This window comes from Panulirus ornatus, chromosome 34 (assembly GCF_036320965.1).
Source record: "Panulirus ornatus isolate Po-2019 chromosome 34, ASM3632096v1, whole genome shotgun sequence".
In the NCBI taxonomy this organism is placed as follows: Eukaryota; Metazoa; Arthropoda; class Malacostraca; order Decapoda; family Palinuridae; genus Panulirus; species Panulirus ornatus.
In genome coordinates, this window is record NC_092257.1 from 5,975,575 (window position 1) to 5,997,031 (window position 21,457).

A 21,457-nucleotide genomic window follows, 5' to 3' on the forward strand; every position below is an offset into this window, starting at 1 on the left:
GTCTCCTACGACGCATTTGTCTTCGATTCGCGCTGAGGACAGAGACTTGGAATCCCTCCAATTGTGGAGATTCTCGCGGGCGAGCAAATAGCATCATGGTTATATGTATATATATATATATCTCACCAATATATATATATATATATATATATATATATATATATATATATATATATATATATATATATATATATATATATATATATATATCTTACGTCTTCAATATTCCATATATATATATGTATATATACCACTTGTATATATATATGAATCCCTGGACATCCTCTATCCACTCAATCACTTGAAGTCCTCTCTGTACTGTGTGTATATATGTATGTCGACCTTCCTCCTGCAGAAGGCTGTCCTCGAAGACCCTCTCTCTCACTTCACAAGGGCCACAACCAACACGCAGGAGTTGCAGACATGTCCAGGTCTAGTTTTCCTCTTCGTCTTCATTTTTGTAAGTGACGTAACGTACTGAGGACTTCTCACCGTAGATCAGGTTCTGCAGGAGGATAGAAAGGATTCAAACACAGATAAATTACCTTGATGGAGACATTAAGATATTAAATGGAAAAAAAAGGTATAAGAAAAAAAGATTCTGGGTTTAGTTCGGGATAATGTTTGACCTCATACAAACATCCCAGAGACCTGGGATAATTTCAGGGTACATTGACCAAACTAATAGAGGGAAATAAAAATTTTATAATTTATTTTTTTTTCCATGAAAATTTTGTTAAAAAATTTCTACATTAGCAGAGGTAAAATGATAAGAATCAAAGCAGGAAATTGAACAAAGGAAATTTAAATGATTTTTTTTCTATACCACAAACAGGATGTACATATAAAGTTATGAAATGATCACAAGATATTTCCTTCAAAATTTTTTTTTGTATTCATAATATCTAAACTATTTTTGAAAGATATGGTATAAATCGAGACACTTCTTATACGTTTCTTTAAAACAATCGACTGTATAGAATATTAAAAAAAAAGATGTTGGAAGAAAATGAGATGTAGTACAACCAAAAAAGAAAACCCACATTTGGAAAACAGAAAACGAGATAAAATTTTGTTTTGTATGGTGATGGTCGGGATGTGTCTTTGTTTACACAGTGACTCTCCTTCACACAGCGAGTTGCTTTGTGGCAAAAATTAATCTATGTAATTCGTGGCAAAGATAAATGATGGAGACATATTTAGATGAAATAGAAGACATAGAATATAGTTCACTCAGTGGACGACATAGGCCATATTCTATACAGAGAGGATCTAGAGCTGGTCTGGGGTATTATATGATATATATATATATACATCATATATATATATATATATATATATATATATATATATATATATATATATCTGAAGAAAATATATTCTAAAAAAATTAAAAAGATAAATAAGATAAAAAAAAACTCAAAGTTCTCAGTAGCTAGTAATTTGCGATAGTGATTTAGGGAAATCTAGACATCACACCCCCCGAGAGAGAGAGAGAGAGAGAGAGAGAGAGAGAGAGAGAGAGAGAGAGAGAGAGAGAGAGAGAGAGAGAGAGAGACGCTCCCACACCAACCTGGCGTTCCCCGTTCTTGGCTGGGGGAGACTTGAGGCAGTACATGAAGGGGGCGTACAGGAAATTGATGATGGCGATTCCATACAGCATCCACTTGAAGCCGAAGGCCTGAACCAGGGAGCCAGACAGGGCAGGACCTATAGGAGGCGACGGAGGTGGGGTGGTGTTAGTGCAGACAGGAGGGCGTGAGTGGACGGGTTCGGGAGAGGGGTAGGGCTGAGTTAGTAGCTGTGGGTGTAGGGAGAGGCAGGTGTAAGGGGTGTAGGGAGAGGCAGGTGAAAGGGGTGTAGGGAGAGACAGGTGTGAGGGGTGCAGGGAGACGCAGGTGTAAGGGGTGTAGGGAGAGGCAGGTGTAAGAGGTGTAGGGAGAGGCAGGTGTGAGGAGTGTAGGGAGAGGCAGGTGTAAGGGGTGCAGGGGGAGGCAGGTGTAAGGGGTGTAGGGAGAGGCAGGTGTAGGGAGGTTGGAGGGAGAGAGGGAGAGAGAGAGCGTCCAGGATCTCGTAAAGATCTGGATCGCCCTGGACTCGATGGTCGAGTTCGACGTCGCCCTTCGTCAGGGAGGTAGACATGCATTAACCCACCATTCTACCCTTACCTAAACCCCCTTCGTTAACCTTTGATATAAAGGAAACTTTATATCAAAAGATGAACGAGGTGTTGAAACCAGGTATATCTTATCTATGTATAGATAAGCAGATATATTTGCCAGAGGTACTTCTTATCTCTGATGGGAAGAGAAGGTCCCTCCTGGAATACAGGGCGGGTTTCCATGCTTCCAGACCCTCACACACACACACACACACCCACGGCCACCTCCCACATAGATCTTCATATATCACGAACATATATATATATATATATATATATATTCCCACGACTATATTTTTCCCCCCGATTTCCCATATATCAAGCGGGGTTGAGGGAGAAGGTGTTAGGAAATAGGAGACTGAATGTGTAGAACAGATAAGAATGTATCAAAAGAAGGATATAAACTTACAATTTGACTCCCAAAATCATATGTAAGAAACCAATGAAAATGCAGTTACTACACCTATCTTACTTACACTACAGTGTAGTTAATACACCTATATTACTTATACTACTATGCAGCTCATATCTACTTACACTAATGTGTAGTTAATAACGTTTCTTACTTACACTACCATGTAGCTCATACACCTATTTACTTATATTACTGTGTACTTAATACACCAATCTTAACTATACTAATGTGTACTTAATACACCTCTCTTACTTATACTACTGTAAGGTTAATAAAATTATCTTACTTATAATACTGTCTAGCCAACCCTGTAGTGAATGAGACACGATGAATAATACTCATAACTATGAAAGACAATTCATGACATTTTACTCACCTTATTCATTCATCATAGAACATTTCTATCTTACAATATAGCTGATCTATGACCTTATAGATGACATGAATATATCACAAACTGGTTCATGACACACGTAGGTCGTAACGAGGCCAAGATGAGAGAGAGATGAACGACCCAATTCCTCTTTTTTTAAATAGAGTCGAAACTCATGGCATTCAAAGAGGGGGATAACATAAGGGTTTGTACACACTTCCTTGTGTTCCTCACCGATAGCGAAGCCAAGGCAGAACGCCACGTCGCCGATGGAGTAGACAGAGCCGTAGACAGCAGAGTGGCGGAGGTCGACCAGGTATCCAAGCTGGGGCATCATGGACGAATCGACCATACCGATGGCGAAACCTAGACCAGCGTTGGGGGCAATGAGCCCATTGATGGAGGTGGCGCTGGGGATCTGCGAGGTGGGGAAGAGACAACAGTGGAGTTAGTGGGTGTGGGTGTGTTGGAGGTGAGGGGTGTGTGTTGGAGGAAGGGTTAGTGTGGTGTTGGTGGTGGGGGTGTGTGTTGGAGGAAGGGTTAGTGTGGTGTTGGTGGTGGGGGTGTGTGTTGGAGGAAGGGTTAGTGTGGTGTTGGTGGTGGGGGGTGTGGGTGTGTTGGAGGAAGGGATAGTGTGGTGTTGGTGGTGGGGGTGTGTGTTGGAGGAAGATGATGGTGGTGAGAATGTGTTGGAGGAAGGGTTTAGTGTAGTGTTGGTGGTGTGTTGGAGGAAGGGGTTACTGTAGTGTTGGTGGTGGGAGGTATGTGTGTGTGCTGGAGGAGAGGTCAGTAATGAGGGTGTGAGTGTGTGTTGAGGATGGACTCATACGATGAGTATCACATTTATGAGAAGCTGCCTCACACTCATGAGGATTAAACTCATATTACTCATGATCATCAGGACATGACACATGAGGACGTGGCCTCACACTAAACCCACACTCATAAAAAGACCCTAAGACCGACCATAGATCACTCATAACATCCATGCTCACGTCCCTCATACATGAGGCATGACCGACCATAGATCACTCATAACATTCATCCTTACGTCCCTCATACATGAGGCAAGACCGACCATAGATCACTCATGACATCCCCATCCTCACGTCCCTCATAAATGAGGCAAGACCGACCATAGATCACTCATAACACTCATCCTCACAGTCCTCATACATGAGGCAAGACCGACCATATTTTACTCATAACACACCCATCCTCACAGGCCCTCATAGGTACCACAGACATCCATCACTCTTCGCGAAGAGCCACAGACACACACACACACACACACACACACTCATAATGGGGGGCGGTGAGGGTGGGGGCGGCGAGGGGCGGGGGCATGCGTACTCACAAGGGGTTGGGGGGGCGTGGGGGCGTGCGTACTCACAAGGGGTTCGGGGGGGGCATGGGGGCGGGGGCGTGGCGAGCGTACTCACAAGGGGTCTGGGGGGGGCGTGCGTACTGACAAGGGGTTCGGGGTGGGGGGCGTGGCGTGCGTACTGACAAGGGGTTCGGGGTGGGGGGCGTGGCATGCGTACTGACAAGGGGTTCGGGGTGGGGGGCGTGGCGTGCGTACTCACAAGGGGTTCGGGGTGGGGCGTGGGGGCGTGCATACTCACAAGGGGTTCGGGGGGGGGGGGGGCGTGGCGTGCGTACTCACAAGGGGTTGGGGAAGGGGCGTGGGCGTGGCGTGCGTACTCACAAGGGGTTGGGGAAGGGGCTGGGGGCGTGCGTACTCACAAGGGGTTGTGGAAGGGGCGTGGGCGTGCGTACTCACAAGGGGTTGGGGAAGGGGCTGGAGGCGTGGGGGGTGTGCGTGCGTACTCACACTCATGAGGCAGATTCCGATGACGAAGAGACCGAGGAGGGAGGAGAGCCATCGACCCATAAGGTGACCAAGGGGTCCGAAGAGGTTCGTGCCAATCAGGTACGAGATGGAGGCCGGTATGAAGGCCACCCCAACCTGCCACTCAGGAGCACACATGGTGTCCATCATCCACAGGGGAAGGGAGGGCTCCAGCATGCCGATCCCCATGTTGGCGAAGGTGATGGCCCCTGGAGGGAAGGGAAGGTGAGTAGGGGTATGGTGAAGGTGATGGTTGGTCTTTGTGGGGAGGGGAGAGGGTCTTTGTGGGGAAAGAAAGATGAGAGGGGGTATGGTGAAGGTGATAACCCCTGTGGGGGGGAAGGTGAGAGGGGTATAGTGAAGGTGATGGTTGGTCTTTGTGGGAGGGGGAAGGTGAGGGGGTATGGTGAAGGTGATGGTCCCTGTGGGAGGGGAAGGTGAGAGGGGTATAGTGAAGGTGATGGCCCCTGTGGGAGGGGAAGGTGAGGGGGTATAGTGAAGGTGATGGTCCCTGTGGGAGGGGAAGGTGAGAGGGGTATAGTGAAGGTGATGGCCCCTGTGGGAGGGGAAGGTGAGGGGGTATAGTGAAGGTGATGGCCCCTGTGGGAGGGGGAAGGTGAGAGGGGTATAGTGAAGGTGATGGCCCCTGTGGGAGGGGAAGGTGAGAGGGGTATAGTGAAGGTGATGGCCCCTGTGGGTGGGGGAAGGTGAGGGGGTATAGTGAAGGTGATGGCCCCTGTGGGGAGGGGAAGGTGAGGAAGGGGTGCACTGAAGGTGACGTGATGGTTTCTTTAGGAAGGGGAGGCGGGGGAGGGGATGGGGAGAAGGAGGGGAAAGGGGAGGCGGGGGGAGGGGAGGGTGGGGGAGTGGGAGAATATGATGATGACGTCATGCTGTGTGAGAGACAACGGTGACTCACAGAGGAAGGTTCTGAGTGGCAGGAGACTTGTGAGAGAGCATTCACCAGCTCATAAGAGACTGGAGAACGGAGTCGAGTATAGTCTCTGGATGAGAGAGAGAGAGAGAGAGAGAGAGAGAGAGAGAGAGAGAGAGAGAGAGAGAGAGAGAGAGAGAGAGAGAGAGAGATGCAAAGGTAGATAGATAGATAGATAGACAGACAGAGATAGAGAGAGATAGACAGATAGATATATAAATGGATAGATAAATAGATATATAGAGAGATAGAGAGAGAGAGAGAGAGAGAGAGAGAGAGAGAGAGAGAGAGAGAGAGAGAGAGAGAGAGAGAGAGAGAGTCAAGCCTGTTGGTCAAGAAGTTATCTTTGCTTTAAGAGACTCAGCACAATATTCATTAACTCATCGCATCACCTGGCATGCAAATGATAATAAATGAATAATACACAATGCATAATTTATTGTTCACCCTACGGGCTCTCTTACTTAATTAGAGGTAATTAGCTCAATTAGCAATGAATAATGAGCAGTGGACCATGAGGTCAGAACGGCACATGTCATCAATACACGAAAGAAAAAGAAAAAATGGAAAAAAAATAACATTTCAGAATTCTTCGCCATTGTTGGGAAAGATTCATCTGGCACCAGCAGGCCCGGTTCTCGTGGCACTCACCGGCAGCAATGATGATGTAAGGGTCGTTCATTAGCTCGAACAAGGTCGGGGCTTCCTCGTCATGCTTGACAACAGCCGGCTGAAGCACCAGCAGCTGGAGCACTGGGGTGGTCAGGGGGCGACATCAGGGTGGGAAGGGGGAGGAAGAAACACCAAAGAATTAGACTCGAGTGCTAGAATGTTGTTATTTTGCTATTTTGTACTAGTTGTTGCTAAATGTAATGGCTATTTCTAGATTGTCATTCAGTAAAAGAATTTATATCAATGTAGGTTGTGATGGAAAAAGGAGGAATTAGGAAAAGAGAGGCATAACGAGAAGGAGATGAGAGAGAAGGAGAAGTCAAAGGAAGAACGCGGATCAAGACGCATTTCGCTAAAGAGGGTCACAGCTGACAAGGCCCCCCTTACATAAAACCCCGAAGAAAAGAGACCCACCCCCCATACATAGGACCCCTTACACAAGACTGCAACCCCCACAGAGACCCCTTACACAAGACTGCAACCCCAGAGACCCTTACACAAGACTGCAACCCCCCAGAGACCCCTTACACAAGACTGCAACCCCCCCAGAGACCCCTTACACAAGACTGCAACCCCCCAGAGACCCCTTACACAAGACTGCAACCCCCAGAGTAACGAGGGTGGGGACCACAGCCTCACACTAGAGAAAAAGCCAAGAAGATTACCACACAGGGAAGCAGGAAAACAGAGGAAGAGAAACAGAGAAGGACCCAAGAAATAGACTTCAGGTCACACACACCCCTCTTTTAGGAGACTTCAAGTCACACCCCTCCTTCAGGAGACTTCAAGTCACACCCCTCCTTCAGGAGACTTCAAGTCACACCCCTCCTTCAGGAGACTTCAAGTTACACCCCTCCTTCAGGAGACTTCAAGTCACACCCCTCCTTCAGGAGACTTCAAGTCACACCCCTCCTTCAGGAGAAACATTGTGTGGGTACTCACATCCATCGCCGAGAGCCAGCACCGCCAGGATGAGGAAGGGCGCCGTCTTGCCCACGAACTGGAACATCACGCCACCGAAGGGCGGCCCTATGAGCACGCCAAGGGCCAAGCCCCCAAGGGCAATGCCCATGGCGTTACCACGTTCCTTGTCGTCAGGGTAGCGCTCAGCCAACATCCCCATACCTGAAGGAGGGTCAACAAACAACTTCGTTTTCTACAATGTGGCAGACACCAAGGACACTTATACCATACTTATAAGGTCACCCACTTACCAGAGACTCGAGACTAGGCACTTATAAGACACTTTAAGACGAGGTGGACATACCAGAGACGGAGGAACAGGACGAGCCAATTCCCTGGACAGCTCGAGCGACGAAGAGGACCACGTAACTGCTGCCGAAGGCGAAGACTGTGAGGGAGGGAGGGACACACTGATCACCTTCTGGATTATATGTGTCTCACGTTAAGCTATGTAGCACGGCAGGATACATATGTATCATCGCGCCCAATGTGTCACAAACAGGGTACATTCAATACCTTCGAAACATATGTATGTATCACTGAATTATGTGTATCAAAACATATATATATATATATATATATATATATATATATATATATATATATATATATATATATATATATATATATATTATTTATTTCACTGTAACACTTATATGTATCAAAACATATGTATGTTTCATTGTAACACATGTATGTATCAAATATGTATTTATCACTGTAACGTATGTATCAAAACATATGTGTATGTATCACTGTAACATAGGTATTACTGTATCATATGTATTTATCAAAACAAATGTATCACATAAACTATGTATCACACATGGGTATGTATCAAGATATGGCATGTATTCCACTAAGTTATGCATTGCGACACAATCTATCACTCTGTGTGTCAAAATATGTATCACGTTAGGACACATGCTTCATTAGCAGACCAAATACATATCCAACAATATCACAGTAAGATACTATGTATCACATAACATATGTTACTCTCACACCACATGTATGGTCGCATAGAAAAAATTATGTATCGCCTCCAGAACAGACACGACCACAAAATATGTATCATCCTAATACAGAAATAATCATCACGCCCTATGTATCATCATCCTATCATCGGATACATGTGTCAGCATCAAGATACATTGCTGACCTGAAGGATACATGTGTCAGCATCAAGATACATTGCTGACCTGAAGGATACATGTGTCAGCATCAAGATACATTGCTGACCTAAGGATACATGTGTCAGCATCAAGATACATTGCTGACCTGAAGGATACATGTGTCAGCATCAAGATACATTGCTAACCTTAAGGATACATGTGTCAGCATCAAGATACATTGCTGACCTTAAGGATACATGTGTCAGCATCAAGATACATTGCTAACCTTAAGGATACATGTGTCAGCATCAAGATACATTGCTAACCTTAAGGATACATGTGTCAGCATCAAGATACATTGCTGACCTTAAGGATACATGTGTCAGCATCAAGATACATTGCTGACCTGAAGGATACATGTGTCAGCATCAGTGTTCACGTATCCTCGTCAGAAGGCAGGTCTGTATCACTTCTCCGATCTTTTAACGAGCAAAACACGTTGGATATATGTATCCATCCCATGTATCATTAGCAGGATACATACCATGCATGACACTCGAGAACCAGCAAGTCTTCTTCTTAATGTATATATATATATATATATATATATATATATATATATATATATATATATATATATATATATATATATATATATACATATATATATCAAATGGAAGGAACCAGTCTCCATTTTCTTTTCTATTTTTTTCCGGGGAGACTTTCGAAAAATCTTTTCCCCTCCTTCGTGCAGGTTGGGTTTTGTGTGGGCGGGTCTGGCATTTAGGGTTGGGGGTAACAGTGATGAAGGGCATTGTCCCGTAACAAGCTTCAACCACCTCGTTAACGAGTGGGGGAGGGGGAGGGAGAGAAGTGGGTTAGGTGGGTGGTGGGTGGTGGTGGGTTAAGGGGAGGTGGTGGTGGTTGATTTGGAGGTGGTGTGGTTGATTAGGGGGTGATGTGGTTGGTTAGGGGGTGATGTGGTTGATTTGGGGGTGGTGTGGTTGATTTGGGGGTGGTGTGGTTGATTGGGGTGGTGTGGTTGATCAGGGGGAGGTGTGGTTGATTAGGGTGGTGTGGTTGGTTAGGGTGGTGTGGTTGGTTAGGGGGTGGTGTGGTTGGGTAGGGGGTAGTGTGGTTGGGTAGGGGGTGGTGTGGTTGATCAGGGGGTGGTGTGGTTAGGTAGGGGGTGGTGTGGCTGGGTAGGGGGTGGTGTGGTTGATCAGGGGGTAGTGTGGTTGGGTAGGGGGTGTGGTTGATCAGGGGGTGGTGTGGTTGGGTAGGGGGTGTGGTTGATCAGGGGGTGGTGTGGTTGGGTAGGGGGTGGTGTGGTTGGATAGGGGGTGGTGTGGTTGGATAGGGGGTAGTGTGGTTGATTAGGGGGTGGTGTGGTTGATCAGGGGGAGGTGTGGTTGATCAGGGGGTGGTGTGGTTGGGTAGGGGGTGGTGTGGTTGGGTAGGGGGTGGTGTGGTTGGGTAGGGGTGGTGTGGTTGGGTAGGGGGTGGTGTGGTTGGGTAGGGGGTGGTGTGGTTGATCAGGGGTGGTGTGGTTGGGTAGGGGGTGGTGTGGTTGATCAGGGGGTGGTGTGGTTGATTAGGGGGTAGTGTGGTTGATCAGGGGGTGGTGTGGTTGATTAGGGGGTGGTGTGGTTGATTGGGGTGGTGTGGTTGATCAGGGGGAGGTGTGGTTGATTAGGGTGGTGTGGTTGGTTAGGGTGGTGTGGTTGGTTAGGGTGGTGTGGTTGGTTAGGGGGTGGTGTGGTTGGATAGGGGGTAGTGTGGTTGATTAGGGGGTGGTGTGGTTGATCAGGGGGAGGTGTGGTTGATCAGGGGGTGGTGTGGTTGGGTAGGGGGTGGTGTGGTTGGGTAGGGGGTGGTGTGGTTGGGTAGGGGTGGTGTGGTTGGGTAGGGGGTGGTGTGGTTGATCAGGGGGTGGTGTGGTTGGGTAGGGGGTGGTGTGGTTGATCAGGGGGTGGTGTGGTTGGGTAGGGGGTGGTGTGGTTGATCAGGGGGTGGTGTGGTTGGGTAGGGGGTGGTGTGGTTGATCAGGGGGTGGTGTGGTTGATCAGGGGGTGGTGTGGTTGATCAGGGGGTGGTGTGGTTGAGTAGGGGGTGGTGTGGTTGGGTAGGGGGTGGTGTGGTTGGGTAGGGGTGGTGTGGTTGGGTAGGGGGTGGTGTGGTTGGGTAGGGGGTGGTGTGGGTTGATCAGGGGTGGTGTGGTTGGGTAGGGGGTGGTGTGGTTGATCAGGGGGTGGTGTGGTTGGGTAGGGGTGGTCTGGTTGATCAGGGGGTGGTGTGGTTGGGTAGGGGTGGTCTGGTTGATCAGGGGGTGGTGTGGGTTGATCAGGGGGTGGTGTGGTTGGGTAGGGGGGTGGTGTGGTTGGGTAGGGGTGGTGTGGTTGATCAGGGGGTGGTGTGGTTGATCAGGGGGTGGTGTGGTTGATCAGGGGGTGGTGTGGTTGGGTAGGGGGTGGTGTGGTTGATCAGGGGGTGGTGTGGTTGGGTAGGGGGTGGTGTGGTTGATCAGGGGGTGGTGTGGTTGATCAGGGGGTGGTGTGGTTGATCAGGGGGTGGTGTGGTTGATCAGGGGGTGGTGTGGTTGGGTAGGGGGTGGTGTGGTTGATCAGGGGGTGGTGTGGTTGATCAGGGGGTGGTGTGGTTGATCAGGGGGTGGTGTGGTTGGGTAGGGGGTGGTGTGGTTGATCAGGGGGTGGTGTGGTTGGGTAGGGGGTGGTGTGGTTGATCAGGGGGTGGTGTGGTTGGGTAGGGGGTGGTGTGGTTGATCAGGGGGTGGTGTGGTTGATCAGGGGGTGGTGTGGTTGATCAGGGGGTGGTGTGGTTGATCAGGGGGTGGTGTGGTTGGGTAGGGGGTGGTGTGGTTGATCAGGGGGTGGTGTGGTTGATCAGGGGGTGGTGTGGTTGATCAGGGGGTGGTGTGGTTGGGTAGGGGGTGGTGTGGTTGGGTAGGGGGCTTAACACTGCTGAAGTGGGGGAAAAATGGGAGGATTTTGTGAGTCATGTTTCAGTCACTCTTGAGAGGAAGTGGGTTGAGTGAGGTGTGAGAGGCAGGGAGGGAGAGGTCAGTGTGAGAGGCAAGTAGGGAGAGGTCAGTGTGAGAAGCAGGGAGGGAGAGGTCAGTGTGAGAGGCATGTCGGGAGAGGTCAGTGTGAGAGTCAGGGAGGGAGAGGTCAGTGTGAGAGGCAGGTATGGAGAGGCCAGTATGAGAGGCAGGTCGGGAGAGGTCAGTGTGAGAGGCAGGTAGGGAGAGTCCAGTATGAGAGGCAGGTCGGGAGAGGTCAGTGTGAGAGTCAGGTAGGGAGAGGCCAGTATGAGAGGCAAGTAGGGAGAGGCCAGTGTACGAGGCAGGTCGGGAGAAGCCAGTGTGAGAGTCAGGTAGGGAGAGGCCAGTATGAGAGGCAGGTCGGGAGAGGTCAGTGTGAGAGGCAGGGAGGGAGAGGTCAGTGTAAGAGTCAGGTAGGGAGAGTCCAGGTCGGGAGAGGCCAGTGTGAGAGTCAGGGAGGGAGAGGTCAGTATGAGAGGCAGGGAGGGAGAGGTCAGTATGAGAGGCAGGTAGGGAGAGGTCAGTGTGAGAGGCAGGGAGGGAGAGGTCAGTGTGAGAGTCAGGTAGGGAGAGTCCAGGTCGGGAGAGGCCAATGTGAGAGTCAGGGAGGGAGAGGTCAGTATGAGAGGCAGGGAGGGAGGGAGGGAGAGCGATCAGTGTAAGAGTCAGGGGGGAAAAGGTCAGTGTGAGAGGCAGTGTGAGAGGGTGAGTGAGAGTAGTAAAGTGGTGTTGCCATTATATAAAGCGAGTGAGGAAGAAGCTGTCGCTCACTGGGAAATTGGCTTTCTGAGTGTAGCAGATGGACCACGCAAAGGGGGGGCGGGGGGGAGGAGGGGGGGGTCAATACTGCCGCTGGACCACGCCAGGGGGGTGAGAGGGGGGGGGAGGGGGAGTGAGAGGGGTGGGGGGAAGTGGGGGATTGGGGTGGGGGGGGGGGGGAAGAAGAAGAAGTGGGCCAAGTGGCAAAGAAAAAATTATAGTTGAGACGGCCCTTAATATTGTGTCGGGCGTTCCATTTTCTTTTATGTTTCTACCGATCAACGCTACATATATATATATATATATATATATATATATATATATATATATATATATATATATATATATATATATATGTATATACACACACACACAGAGTCCTGGAGAGGGCAGTCAGCCCACAGTCAGGCCAAGTCATTCATCCTCGCCTCTACAGCTGGGCGATAAATGAACACCTGGCGTCAAATTGGAGAAGAAATATTTAACAACATTAAGAAACGGGACAACACTAGAGGGAAAACCAGCTGGCAGCATAGAAACACTACACACACACACACACACACACACACACACACACACACACAAGCGTTACACGTTTCTCTCTCTGAGAAAGAGCGCCTAAAGTTCGTCAAGTTCCCATCCTGAAAGTTGGTCCGTGGCCACACCGTCCACACCGGCCGGGACCCGACACACAGCAGCTCATGTCTGTGGACGACTGTGGGGTGTGGGAAGTGGGGGAGGGGGTGTCTGTGGACGACTGTGGGGTGTGGGAAGTGGGGGAGGGGGTGTCTGTGGACGACTGTGGGGTGTGGGAAGTGGGGGAGGGGGTGTCTGTGGACGACTGTGGGGTGTGGGAAGTGGGGAGGGGGTGTCTGTGGACGACTGTGGGGTGTGGGAAGTGGGGGAGGGGGTGTCTGTGGACGACTGTGGGGTGTGGGAAGTGGGGAGGGGGTGTCTGTGGACGACTGTGGGGTGTGGGAAGTGGGGAGGGGGTGTCTGTGGACGACTGTGGGGTGTGGGAAGTGGGGGAGGGGGTGTCTGTGGACGACTGTGGGGTGTGGGAAGTGGGGAGGGGGTTGTCTGTGGACGACTGTGGGGTGTGGGAAGTGGGGGAGGGGGTGTCTGCGGACGACTGTGGGGTGTGGGAAGTGGGGGAGGGGGTGTCTGTGGACGACTGTGGGGTGTGGGAAGTGGGGAGGGGGTGTCTGCGGACGACTGTGGGGTGTGGGAAGTGGGGGAGGGGGTGTCTGCGGACGACTGTGGGGTGTGGGAAGTGGGGAGGGGGTGTCTGCGGACGACTGTGGGGTGTGGGAAGTGGGGGAGGGGGTGTCTGTGGACGACTGTGGGGTGTGGGAAGTGGGGAGGGGGTGTCTGCGGACGACTGTGGGGTGTGGGAAGTGGGGGAGGGGGTGTCTGCGGACGACTGTGGGGTGTGGGAAGTGGGGGAGGGGGTGTCTGCGGACGACTGTGGGGTGTGGGAAGTGGGGAGGGGGTGTCTGTGGACGACTGTGGGGTGTGGGAAGTGGGGGAGGGGGTGTCTGTGGACGACTGTGGGGTGTGGGAAGTGGGGAGGGGGTGTCTGCGGACGACTGTGGGGTGTGGGGAAGTGGGGGAGGGGGTGTCTGTGGACGACTGTGGGGTGTGGGAAGTGGGGGAGGGGGTGTCTGTGGACGACTGTGGGGTGTGGGAAGTGGGGGAAGGGGTGTCTGTGGACGACTGTGGGGTGTGGGAAGTGGGGGAGGGGGTGTCTGTGGACGACTGTGGGGTGTGGGAAGTGGGGGAAGTGGGTGATTACCTGTTGTTTATAATTAGCTAAGTGTTTCGTACAGGGATGGTGGTCTACTGTGTGTGTGTGTGTGTGTGTGTGTGTGTGTGTGTGTGTGTGTGTGTGAGGTACGAAAGCCCCCCCCCCCCGTGTGGTAGGGAGGGCTCCAGTGTGGTAAGGAGGGCCCCCAGTGTGGTATGGAAGGGCCCTAGTGTGGTATGGAAGGGCCCCAGTGTGGTATCGAGGGCCCTAGTGTGGTATAGAAGGGCCCCAGTGTGGTATCGAGGGCCCTAGTGTGGTATGGAAGGGCCCCAGTGTGGTATCGAGGGCCCTAGTGTGGTATAGAAGGGCCCCAGTGTGGTATCGAGGGCCCTAGTGTGGTATAGAAGGGCCCTAGTGTGGTATGAAGGGCCCCCCAGTGTGGTATGAAGGGGCCCCAGTGAGGTACGAAGGGGGCCCTAGTGTGGTATGGAAGGGCCCCCAGTGTGGTACGAAGGGGCCCCCAGTGTGGTACGAAGGGGCCTCCCAGTGTGGTACGGAGGGACCCCCAGTGTGGTAGGAAGGGGCCCCCAGTATGGTACGAAGGGGGCCCCAGTGAGGCAGGAAGGGGCCCCCCAGTGAGGCAGGAAGGGGCCCCCCAATGAGGCAGGAAGGGGCCTTCCAGTGAGGCAGGAAGGGGCCCTCCAGTGTGGTAGGAAGGGGCCCCCCCAGTGTGGCACGGGCACGGAAGGGGCCCTCAGTGTGGCAGGGGAGAGGAGAAGGAGGGCCCCCCCCTTCTCGTCACGGGAGGAACCTGGAGAGGCGACAGGGGCTGGGGAGGTGACAGGGGCTGGGGAGGCGACAGGGGCTGGGGAGTTACGCTGGGTCTGTTCGAGTGGAAAACTTAGACTTGCTTACGGCTCTTAGCTTAATTACTTGTATTTCCCAAGTCCACCGCACGCCATTACGTCAAGGATGAGGCTGAGGGGAGAAGGGAAGGGGGAACAGGGGGAGGGAGGGGAGGGGGGAGGGGGTGGGGGACGGGGCGGTGGATCAAGTGGAGAGGCAACGGGGCGGTGGATCAGGGAGAGAGGCAACGGGGGTGTTAAGGGCGTGGGGATAAGGGAGAGAGGAGGAGGGAGAGAGGAGGAGGGGAAGAGAGGGGGAGGGAGAAAGGGGGAGGGAGAGAGGGGGAGGGAGAGAGGGGGGGAGGGAGAGAGAGGGGAGGGAGAGAGGGGAGGAGGGAGAGAGGGGGAGGGAGAGAGAGGGGGAGGGAGAGAGGAGGAGGGAGAGAGGGGGAGGGAGAGAGGGGGAGGGAGAGAGGAGGAGGGAGAGAGAGAGAGGGGAGGGAGGGAGAGAAAGAGGGAGAAGAGAGACACACATTCTTCTCCCTCTTTGGCGATTTCACTGGGAAATCCAAAATCCACATCTATTCATCTTCTATAAATACGGCTTTAGATAAATCACCTGTACGATCATTACGCCCAAATTATCATCCATTTAACGAGTTATATCTTCAATTACTAACAGATTACCCTAATTACCCTAAGATATTTTTCTAAGTCATAAACATCATTAACTCAAACGCTATTACAGAAGCACTAGACTTAAATGATCACTAAACACCCATGACCTAACTGGTCATTACCTCACTGGTCATGACCTAACTGGTCATTACCTAACTGGTCATTACCTAACTGGTCATGACCTAACTGGTCATTACCTAACTGGTCATTACCTAACTGGTCATTACCTAACTGGTCATTACCTAACTGGTCATGACCTAACTGGTCATTACCTAACTGGTCATTACCTAACTGGTCATTACTATGAGCTGTTACCCATGCCCTTGGGCCATAGTTATCACGCTGGCCAATCAGAGCGAGGCACTAGCAATCACCATGTCTTCAACTATGCCTTTGATTGAATCACCTCGTTATAATGCCCTGGTACCAGGTCATACCTGGGTAGATAAATCTACCATTTCTTAACCACAATGTACCATGACCTAATACATCTACCAACTACCAATCACTGGGTCGGCTTAACGATCCAATCCGGGGCAACAAAGGCATACAACACACCTCTATCTATCTATCTATCTACTTCCGGCTATCTATCTATCTATCTATCTTATTACTATCTATCCATCATATAACCTTAGTACGAAAAAGGACGAAAAATATAAAAAATAATTAACAACACAACAGGTGGATCATGCGAAGGTCTCTGTAAGAACTCTCGCCCTTAGTGACACCCTCCAGCGTGGTCTTGCCCCGAACAGACAGACAGACAGACAGACACACAGACAGACAGACAGACACACAGACAGACACACACAGACAGACAGACACACAGACAGACAGACACACACAGACAGACAAACACACAGACAGACAGACACACAAACAGACAGACAGACACACAGACAGACAGACAGACACACACACAGACAGACAGACACACAGACAGACAAACACACAGACAGACAGACACACAAACAGACAGACAGACACACACACAGACACACACACACAGACAGACAGACACACAGACAGACACACTAATATCAGTTTGGTCAGACAGGAGGCCACAAAACCCCTGGGATCTGGTTGGATTATTCTCTCTCTCTCTCTCTCTCTCTCTCTCTCTCTCTCTCTCTCTCTCATAGCTTCTCGCGGCCTCTTAAAAGGAATTTCAATAGCCAATTCTACCGTGGGTCAGTGACAATATTTTTCTTCCATCTGTTGACCCCCTCCCGGAGATCCACACTTGTATAGGCCCCGCGGGGGGGGAAACGGGTCTCTCCTTACTGTAAGTTTAAGAGGGTAAAAATAGAGAGAGAGAGAAAGAGAGAGAGAGAGAGAGAGAGAGAGAGAGAGAGAGAGAGAGAGAGAGAGAGAGAGAGAGAGACTCTTTATCTTCTTCTTCTCTCTTTCTTCTTCTTCTTCTTCTCTCTCTTCTTCTCTCTTTCCTCTTCTTCTTCTCTCTTTCCTCTTCTTCTTCTTCTCTCTCTCTCTCTCTCTCTCTCTCTCTCTCTCTCTCTCTCTCTCTCTCATTGTTTCCTGTGGGGGCGGGGTAGCGCCGGGATTGGATGAAGGCAAGCAAAGTATGAATATATACATGGGTAGATATATGTATATGTCTGTGTATGTGTATGTATATGTATGTATATGTTGATATGTACATGTGCATGTATGGGCGTTTATGTACATATGAGTGGATGGGCCATTCTTCGTCTGTTTCCTGGCGCTACCTCGCTGACGTGGGAAACAACGCTTAAGTATAATGTAATATATATATATATATATATATATATATATATATATATATATATATATATATATATGAAGGAGATGGAATGAGTATTTTGAAGGTTTGTTGAATGTGTCTGATGACAGAGTGGCAGATATAGGGTGTTTTGGTCGAGGTGGTGTGCAAAGTGAGAGGGTTAGGGAAAATGATTTGGTAAAGAGAGAAGAGGTAGTAAAAGCTTTGCGGAAGATGAAAGCCGGCAAGGCAGCAGGTTTGGATGGTATTGCAGTGGAATTTATTAAGAAAGGGGGTGACTGTATTGTTGACTGGTTGGTAAGGTTATTTAATGTATGTATGACTCATGGTGAGGTGCCTGAGGATTGGCGGAATGCGTGCGTAGTGCCATTGTACAAAGGCAAAGGGGATAAGAGTGAGTGCTCAAATTACAGAGGTATAAGTTTGTTGAGTATTCCTGGTAAATTATATGGGAGGGTATTGATTGAGAGGGTGAAGGCATGTACAGAGCATCAGATTGGGGAAGAGCAGTGCGGTTTCAGAAGTGGTAGAGGATGTGTGGACCAGGTGTTTGCTTTGAAGAATGTATGTGAGAAATACTTAGAAAAGCAAATGGATTTGTATGTAGCATTTATGGATCTGGAGAAGGCATATGATAGAGTTGATAGAGATGCTCTGTGGAAGGTATTAAGAATATATGGTGTGGGAGGCAAGTTGTTAGAAGCAGTGAAAAGTTTTTATCGAGGATGTAAGGCATGTGTACGTGTAGGAAGAGAGGAAAGTGATTGGTTCTCAGTGAATGTAGGTTTGCGGCAGGGGTGTGTGATGTCTCCATGGTTGTTTAATTTGTTTATGGATGGGGTTGTAAGGGAGGTAAATGCAAGAGTCCTGGAAAGAGGGGCAAGTATGAAGTCTGTTGGGGATGAGAGAGCTTGGGAAGTGAGTCAGTTGTTGTTCGCTGATGATACAGCGCTGGTGGCTGATTCATGTGAGAAACTGCAGAAGCTGGTGACTGAGTTTGGTAAAGTGTGTGGAAGAAGAAAGTTGAGAGTAAATGTGAATAAGAGCAAGGTTATTAGGTACAGTAGGGGTGAGGGTCAAGTCAATTGGGAGGTGAGTTTGAATGGAGAAAAACTGGAGGAAGTGAAGTGTTTTAGATATCTGGGAGTGGATCTGTCAGCGGATGGAACCATGGAAGCGGAAGTGGATCATAGGGTGGGGGAGGGGGCGAAAATTTTGGGAGCCTTGAAAAATGTGTGGAAGTCGAGAACATTATCTCGGAAAGCAAAAATGGGTATGTTTGAGGGAATAGTGGTTCCAACAATGTTGTATGGTTGCGAGGCGTGGGCTATGGATAGAGATGTGCGCAGGAGGATGGATGTGCTGGAAATGAGATGTTTGAGGACAATGTGTGGTGTGAGGTGGTTTGATCGAGTAAGTAACGTAAGGGTAAGAGAGATGTGTGGAAATAAAAAGAGCGTGGTTGAGAGAGCAGAAGAGGGTGTTTTGAAATGGTTTGGGCACATGGAGAGAATGAGTGAGGAGAGATTGACCAAGAGGATATATGTGTCGGAGGTGGAGGGAACGAGGAGAAGAGGGAGACCAAATTGGAGGTGGAAAGATGGAGTGAAAAGGATTTTGTGTGATCGGGGCCTGAACATGCAGGAGGGTGAAAGGAGGGCAAGAAATAGAGTGAATTGGAGTCATGTGGTATACAGGGGTTGACGTGCTGTCAGTGGATTGAAGCAAGGCATGTGAAGCGTCTGGGGTAAACCATGGAAGGCTGTGTAGGTATGTATATTTGCGTGTGTGGACGTGTGTATGTACATGTGTATGGGGGGGGGGGGGTTGGGCCATTTCTTTCGTCTGTTTCCTTGCGCTACCTCGCAAACGCGGGAGACAGCGACAAAGTATAAAAAAAAAAAAAAAAAAAAAAAAAATATATATGAATACGTAGGTATTCGTTTTGATACGTGTTTGCGGGACTTATTTGCGAAAGAGAATGATTTGTGTGGCAGTTATGGATCAGCGAAACTCCCATGACAGAGGCGCCGCCTTGTGGCATGTGATACGAAAATATGAGGTGGAGGAAAAGTCCCCAAATGTTGAAAAGAGAGTCTTACTGGGGGGAAGTCAGGCATATGTGCGAGTGGGAAGGGAGGAAGGTGAGTGGTTCCACGTGATGGACAGGGTTGCGTGCTGTGTGCTAGGGTCGGAGTGGGTTCTTGAAAGTTGCTGTTTGCAGATGACGCCGCCCTGATGGCAGGTTCCATTTAAGGGAACTACAGAATCTGGTGCGGTGAGAGGAGAGAGAGAGAGAGAGAGAGAGAGAGAGAGAGAGAGAGAGAGAGAGAGAGAGAGAGAGAGAGAGAGAGAGACATGAAGCCTAGCATGACTGAGCGGGCAGACCTGAGCGAGGTGTAGTGTCAGGTTCGGGCGTGTGGAGAGGATGAGTGAAGATAGGTCGACCCCTCACTTCACCTCCCAGGTCTCCGTCCATTCCCACGTCCACTTACCTGAAAACTCTCCACTTCCACCAGGTCCACCCTTATTCAGACTCCACACTTCAGACCATCTCATTCCACCACCCCTTCTGATACGTCACACACACACACACACACACACACACACACACACCTCAACTTTGCCATGAGCTTTCGTGTATTCCCTCTGGTCCAGAGCCTGCCATCAGAAGAGTGTCATCTGCAAACACCAGTTGGCATCTCACACCTAGCATACCAAGACATGCCCCCCCCCTTCAACACCCTCCCATTTGCCTCCCTCCCACCCGTGTCCATGAACAAACTGAACAATCATCTATCTATCTATCTATCTATCTATCTATCTATCTCTATCTATCTATTTACTTATCTATTTATCTATCTTTCTATCTATCTATCTACATACTGTTCCAAATTGGTTCCAGGAGCTTCTGCAGTTCCAAAGCTGCGCTGCGTTCAGTAGCATGGAAATGATGGACGCCTTTGGAGCGAGAAGTTCTTTGACGTGACTCTTAACTACAAATGACCCTCTTGACCACCAGCCTCCTTCACTCGCTGTGTAAACTCGTGCAGGAGGAGTCCGGTAACACCCGTGTGTCTGTGTTTATCTATCTATTTATCTATCTATTTAGGAGGTACTTACTCAGAGTAGATATGAACATGATGACGAAGCCAGCGAACATTGGCAGACTGTAGCCGATCCTGTACGCGAGAGAGACAGAGAGACATTAGAGATGATATCCTGTGAGAGATATAGATAGATAGATATATAGATAGATAGATAGATAGATAGATAGATAGATAGATAGATAGATAGAAATAGATAGATAGATAGATAGATACATAGAAATAGATAGATAGATAGATAGATAGATAGAAATAGATAGATAGACAGATAGATAGAAATAGATAGATAGATAAAGAGAGAGAGAGAGAGAGAGAGAGAGAGAGAGAGGAGAGAGAGAGAGAGAGAGAGAGAGAGAGAGAGAGAGAGAGAGAGAGATTAGAGAGAGAGAGAGAGAGAGAGAGAGAGAGAGAGAGAGAGAGAGAGAGAGAGAGAGAGAGAGAGAGAGAGAGAGAGAGAGAGAGAGAGAGAGACATTAGAGATAATATCCTGTGACAGATATAAATAGATAGATAGATAGATAGATAGATAGAGAGAGAGAGAGAGAGAGAGAGAGAGAGAGAGAGAGAGAGAGAGAGGAGAGAGAGAGAGAGAGAGAGAGAGAGAGAGAGAGAGATAATATCCTGTGAGAGATATATATATAGAGAGAGAGATATAGATAAATAGATAGATAGATAAATAGACATAGGTAGATAGATAGATAGATAGATAGAGAGAGAGAGAGAGAGAGAGAGAGAGAGAGAGAGAGAGAGAGAGAGAGAGAGAGAGAGAGAGAGAGAGGAGAGAGAGAGAGAGAGAGAGAGAGAGAGAGAGAGAGAGAGAGAGAGAGAGAGAGAGAGAGAGAGAGAGAGAGATGACTGTAACATTCCTGCAAGTCATCCTTTAACCCCTCCTCAAAAACCCGCCATCTAAACCCCCAAAATAAAACACTCTCTGCACCTCGAATATAAACCCAGTCTTTAACCTCCCCCTCCCCCTTCTCTTCTGAACACCTATTATAAACCCATCAAAA

The 21,457-nt window shown here is 49.3% G+C and overlaps 1 protein-coding gene across 1 annotated transcript; it reads right to left on the reverse strand.

The window, feature by feature from the left end:
* Nucleotides 1-178: 178 nt before the first annotated feature.
* On the reverse strand, nucleotides 179-20,527 carry Vmat (Vesicular monoamine transporter). Its single transcript, XM_071682279.1, has 8 exons — nucleotides 20,464-20,527; nucleotides 7,675-7,758; nucleotides 7,350-7,532; nucleotides 6,387-6,488; nucleotides 4,784-5,010; nucleotides 3,184-3,367; nucleotides 1,574-1,710; nucleotides 179-505 (listed from the first exon to the last, which is right to left on the reverse strand). Exons 1-8 carry the CDS (start codon nucleotides 20,501-20,503, stop codon nucleotides 434-436), a joined length of 1,029 nt encoding a protein of 342 aa, XP_071538380.1. The 5' UTR covers nucleotides 20,504-20,527; the 3' UTR covers nucleotides 179-433.
* Nucleotides 20,528-21,457: the final 930 nt, after the last annotated feature.

Coding starts and splice junctions, on each gene's coding strand:
- Vmat (XM_071682279.1), bottom strand. CDS start 20,503: ATGTTCGCTGGCTTCGTCATCATGTTCATATCTACTCTGA. Junction 3,368..4,783: donor TCGGAATCTGCCTCATGAGT/GTGAGTACGCAC, acceptor CCCACCTCGCAG/ATCCCCAGCGCCACCTCCAT. Junction 506..1,573: donor CCAAGAACGGGGAACGCCAG/GTTGGTGTGGGA, acceptor ATCCTCCTGCAG/AACCTGATCTACGGTGAGAA.